A 5920-nucleotide genomic window follows, 5' to 3' on the forward strand; every position below is an offset into this window, starting at 1 on the left:
AAGTTACACATCTTCAAGAGAGAGAACTTTAACTTTATCAACATTTGAAACAACTATAACTACTCTTTTAATGACTGTATTTCAGGATTGATACACAAATATTGTTTAAATGAAACACAATAAAACTTGAAGACAAAACACTGATGTTGTTATTACTTTTTTGCTGGTAGAAATTTGTTAAAATTTCACAGACATTGGAGCCACAAAATTCCAGTAAACTCTCCTCACCCAATAGGATTTCAAAGGAACATCTTTTGGAAGGAAACTATAGAATTATTTTCTTACATTTATCAAGCTTACAAACTTGTATATTTCTTTTGTGTAGACATTTAGAATTATCTTCCTTGATCATGTAGCTTGCAGATTTGTATATATCATTGATCTTGTAAAAGTACAAAATGCACTTAGTTGTTTATTTTAGTGAGCTATTGAAAATATATTTTTTATGTAAAAGTAAAAATCAACTTGTTTGTTGAAAAACTTGACTGAGTACAGATAATAATTTTAAGGTAAAGGTCAAATTTTATAAAATGCAAAACATCCACTGCAAGTTGTTTGAATTAAGTTTCTTTTTTGAAGGTGACTTTATTTAAATACTGGCTTTTGTTGTAAGGTCATTTTATTTCATGATTTCTTCATTCAGGTATCAAGACTATAGAGAGCCCCCAACATTAAACAACAAGTATGAATACAAGTCGATTTATTGGCAGCTCATTACAGCTCGCTTGGCTTTCATTGTTATAATTGAGGTTGGAAATAATTTGTTTTCAAATTACAGATCTTATTTTTGATTGAACTTAATTACAGCCAGAGTTCATTTTTAGTTTATATTAAAATTAGTCAATTTACAGTAGCTTTCATTTTAGGATATAAAATACAACCTTCTTTCTTCAAAAGATAGAATATTTTTAAATGCTAATCGTAGAACTAACCTTAGACTTTCAAAGATTTGTTTATAAAATTTATTATATATATATGTATTATCCTAAGAGACTTTATTTAATCAGAGTTTTCAAGACAAATATAATGTGTAAATAGCTTTTATTAAATTACCTTTTATTTGCAATTTAAATTTTTTGAGAAAGCTAAACTTATGTTTTGGTGTACATAAACCCACAGAACCAGTTGAGAAATACTGTATTAAATTAACTTCAGGGAAGTTGGAAACTTTTTAACATTTCTGCAACTTAAAATGTATAAACATTAACTATGTTCATTTGTTTTTTTATGAAACAACATAAATAGGCTATAATAGGTAATACATTTTTATACAGCAGGACAATCCTAGAATGTTTTTAAAATCTTCAGTAACATTTACAAAGTTATCCTTCACAAAATGGATGGATTAATCATTTTTGTTATAAAATTATCTTTTTTTATTACACAATTCTATAAGTGTTAGATTTTTGTGGCTTCTGTTCGTCAAGTATAGTGTTTTCTAACTGTGTAGCACTGATACTGTTCTGAATGACTATACGTGTTCATTAGTAATTTAAGAAAAAATTATGATTTAATCATTGTTCATGAAGTTTTATAATCTGTATTGGTTAAACAGTGTTATGTAAATGGATTATGTATTAAAACTGCTCCAGTGAAACTTATCATGTTTTTTATTTTTTTTTTAGTGTCTTCTTTTTATCATCATATCCTTAATTGGTTGGATGATACCTGATATTCCAAAGTCTCTGAAACTTCAGATCAGACGTGAAAATTACATCATCAACAATATGATTATTGAACATGAACTAAGAAGAGCAAAGGAACTTGGTATTGTTGGAAGCAGAAAAACATCAGGATTTTGTAACATTGATTCACAGATTGGTAGTATTTCAAAGCGCAGTCAAAGGAATTGTAGCACATTCGATAAGGGAGTGTAAAAGCTATTTTTTTGTGTTTGACTTGATATTACAGGTATTTTGAAATTTATATGTTGATGCTGACAGGTAAGTTTTCAAGTTTCAACAAACTATTTTAGAGTTACATATTTTTATCAAAAAAACTTGTATATATACTTTACCCACACTTAAACATGGTCGTTTTAAAATGGTTTTAGTCTATATAAACTTAAAGCTTTAAATATTTTCCAAATAGTACTCTCTCGCTCTCTCTCTCACTCCTAATGAAATACTGTATAAGTAACACTAAAGAAAATGTAAATTGAGTATTATATTTACAGTGTGTTCTTGTAATGAGATTGATGCTGTTACATAGCTTTGTTCCTTTCTCTGAAGTCTGTTTCACAGTTAGTCAACTTATTCAAATCAATCCAGTTGAATAGTTTTATTTATTCTGTATGTATTGGAAAAGTTTCTAGATTTGTGCTTAGCATGTTAAAATTTTCAACCCAGATGCCTGGCTCCTTAAAGTCACCAACTTCCAGTTCTAAATCTCCAATTATGATGTTGGAAATAATTATCAGGTCCAATTATTCAACACAAGATTCATGTTGGCAGATATAAACTTGAACAAGGTGATGTGCCAGCAGGAGTCTAAAGAACAAGACTTGAACAGTGTTACAATCTGTCACAGTTCCAACTTGAACAGTGTTACAATCTGTCACAGTTCCAACTTGAACAGTGTTACAATCTGTCACAGTTCCAACTTGAACAGTTTTAAAAGATCAGAAACAAATGCTACAATCTGTCACAGTTCCAAATTTTTATGAACGTTGGCTTTTGTGTATGAATCTCAAACCTGTTAGTAATGTCAGAGAATGAATCAGTCTGCCAGTCTTGGTAACTGATGGACAGATTCAGTTTATATTCATTTGCAGTTAAAATAAGTAAGCATCAATGTCTGACATAAAAAAACCTGAGAAATTTGGCACAGCTTGAAAGTTTGGGCTGTTTATCACCTTTTATCTCTAGGAATGTTTGTAATTCTTGTAAGCAGGCAGCAAAACATACATAGTGTTACATCCAAACACCCAGAACATTCATAATCCATTTTTTTGAAAGGGACTGGAACTGAGGGCTTGTAAAAGAATCCAGTTGACAATAAACACAAATAGTTCTATAACATTAGAAAGCTCAGGACACAAAACAGTTCCTGGTGAACAATGGGAGTAACAAATCCTTTGTGTTAATTTGTGATGATTGGTGGACCACCAAGTATACCCTGAAACAAGTTTCCCTAACTGTATCTCCTTTTCATTAAACCTGTTACAGCTTTAAATTTGTTGTCATCTCTTGTTTGATTTTCCAGTGGCAGAATAGCAGATATTTCTTCTATGTTACATTGCCATGACCATATCATCCAAGAACATGCAGTAGTGCAAATGAAAAATACAGAGCAGAACATATGTTTTCTGTTTGTCAAACTGATTTGCCATTTTTACAGCATGATCATGATTACTGTTTGCAGATAAAGGCACTCACTGCAATGGTTTATTTTCGTTGGAGAATTCTTCACATATTAGGGTAAACTTATATTTACAATTGATCGTTTAAGATCATAATAAACATGTTGGATGTGAACTCCCACCTTTATGGAACCACACTAATAGTTTACATCACTCTCTTTTGTTGTTCACATAACTCATTGCAGACGTGTGTTTTTTTTTTTTTTTGAGTGAGTCATTCTTTACACATAAAGGCTAAATTGAAATCTACAAAAAGCAAACATTTAAGTTCATTTTGGCTGAAAGAGATGTTAACCAAAATCTTTTTACATTTTTAAAACAAAATCTAAAACTACATTGTACTTTGAAACTTTAAAAACACAGTACAACTGTGGTTAGAGGTTATGGCTTGTGTAAGTGTGCATACTGCATGTTAGCAGGTTCTTCAATTAATCAGAACTTGGTAAAATAGGATTCTTAACATAATTAAGACAATAGGTTAAGTGGGTCGTTCTAAAAAAAAAAGTAGCCAGGTAGGGAGATACAAGTAGACCAGTGGTAAGTTTGTGAATATGCTGTTTGTTACTTAGTGTGTATTTTTATTTTTGATTTGTGTATGAATAAGTAAGAAATTGAAGAACCATATTAGATAATTCAAGGAGCTAGACCTGACTGGTGAACTTTAGGTTGCTTACCCCTATTTATAATGTGACTTAGTGTTGAAAACATTACTTGTATTATTAAGGTACCTTTAAATACACCGATAAGATTTACTGGAAAAACAAGAGTTTGTTCTTCAGAAACACCATTGATAAGATAACAATGTTTATATTTTGAAATGTTTTAGTGTCTCCACAATACTAATTTCCAGTGTTTTAAAATAATGATAAATCAAGAATTAAAGTTTTGAATTTTAACACTAGTCATCACTTTTTTTAAAATCATTGTTAAAAGGTTTAGGGAAAAAAGCTATTTTTAAAAAGATCTTTAACTAAATTTTGTTTCAAGGAAATTTATGTTAACCCTCCTTTCTTTAGTTTAAAATTTATCATCTATATTTTTTTTTTATCAGTGTTACTATAAATTGGTTGTCAGTTTTTTTTGTTTAAATACGCTGTCAAATTATCAACAAAAAAAATATCTTTTTATATGATTGTAACAAAGAGTAAACTAAAGTTATTTAACTCCAAGTATTTATATTTACTAGGAGGAAAATTCTTTGAACTTAGTAAAAACATCAGTTTATGAATGAGTACATACTATTATAAATTTGTGCATTATTAAAAAATATTGAATATTTATCTAGATGTAATGGATACAACTTCAGTTTTTAAACAGATTTGTGTTAAATTATGTACTTGTTATAATCCTTTAATAATAATTTGAATCACTCATTAGGCTGAATGAAAATTATACAGTACAAAACTCATCTTTTAAAGTAATGGATCTTTAGTTTTGTTACTTCTCTTTAAGGTGGGCTGATTTTTTTTTTAAAGCATTTTTGACATAAATGTTTCTTGAAACATACATTTCATGTTAAAAATTCCATGCTTATTTCAACCATCAGTAATATTTAGAGTATATAGATGTTTACACACATTGTCTCTTGTCATATAAAAATAAAATATTTCAATTATATCAGTTGTAACTATTACAAAAATGTTTATGTGAATTTTCAACCAGTTATTTTAATTATTACAACTTCTGTTGAAACTGTTATTTTGTGTTTTCTGTTATAATCTCAAGGTGTTTAAGACAACTGCATTCCTCTTAACATTAGCCTGTTCTTTGTTTTTATAGTTTGTGTGTTTAGCATGATTTGCTTGAGATTATAAAATTTATATATTTTCTTGTTCAAAATTTATGAGCATTTCTGAAGAAATATTCTTTGTGTAATTATGAAGTGTTTTTCATTAGTAAGAAATTAAACCTTATATACCAAAGTATTTAGTGTTATTACCTGATTTAACATGTTCTAGACCAGAACTTATAAATGTTAGTTTTGTTTCGTATATTTCATTACACAATATTACCTACCAACATCTCGCATTTAAACATCTTTTTTTAGTTTAAATAAGAATTTTCCAGTTCGTGTAGCAAAGATAAAAACAAAATTCTGAATATATTGTTAAAGACTTGTCTTTATTAAAATTCATGCTTTAATCTTCAGAACTATTTCATCTGTTGTTTGTTTAATTGTCCAAACTATGCGCCAGTCCATGGAGCGATATCGAATTAATTCATTTCTTTATCAAGTGAATAACTGTTGTTACAGGCTACATTTACTTTTAGGCCTAACTTCATGTACAATGACTCAAATAACACATCTCGAAAAGTAATACACGCTGACCTCACGTATATATAAACCTTACATGTTGGATTGTCATCACAGATTCATGTTAACTCTTGTTTATATACGGTCAATGTACGTTCGTAAAAAAATATTTCCAGAGTTGAGGGTGAGTGACGTTAAGGCACTCGTCTCGCAATCCCGAGGATCGGGTCTTTGAATCCCCGTCACATCAAACATGCTCACCGTTTCAACCGTGGGTGCGTTATAAAGTTACAATCAATCCCACT

At 29.3% G+C, this 5920-nt stretch overlaps 1 protein-coding gene across 1 annotated transcript; it reads left to right on the forward strand.

The window, feature by feature from the left end:
• The first annotated feature begins 354 nt into the window (after positions 1–354).
• Positions 355–5280, forward strand: LOC143244262 (anoctamin-3-like). The gene is made up of 2 exons (XM_076488608.1): positions 355–749; positions 1626–5280. The coding sequence occupies exons 1-2, from the start codon at positions 627–629 to the stop codon at positions 1875–1877; spliced, it is 375 nt and encodes a 124-aa protein (XP_076344723.1). The 5' UTR covers positions 355–626; the 3' UTR covers positions 1878–5280.
• Positions 5281–5920: the final 640 nt, after the last annotated feature.

Source organism: Tachypleus tridentatus, chromosome 2 (assembly GCF_004210375.1).
Source record: "Tachypleus tridentatus isolate NWPU-2018 chromosome 2, ASM421037v1, whole genome shotgun sequence".
Taxonomy (NCBI): Eukaryota; Metazoa; Arthropoda; class Merostomata; order Xiphosura; family Limulidae; genus Tachypleus; species Tachypleus tridentatus.

Bases quoted from the DNA above. Each gene is read 5' to 3' on its own strand.
- LOC143244262 (XM_076488608.1), top strand. From the start codon at position 627: ATGATTTCTTCATTCAGGTATCAAGACTATAGAGAGCCCCCAACATTA. The intron at 750-1,625 runs GTTGGAAATAAT...TTTTTTTTTTAG, and splicing joins CTTTCATTGTTATAATTGAG to TGTCTTCTTTTTATCATCAT.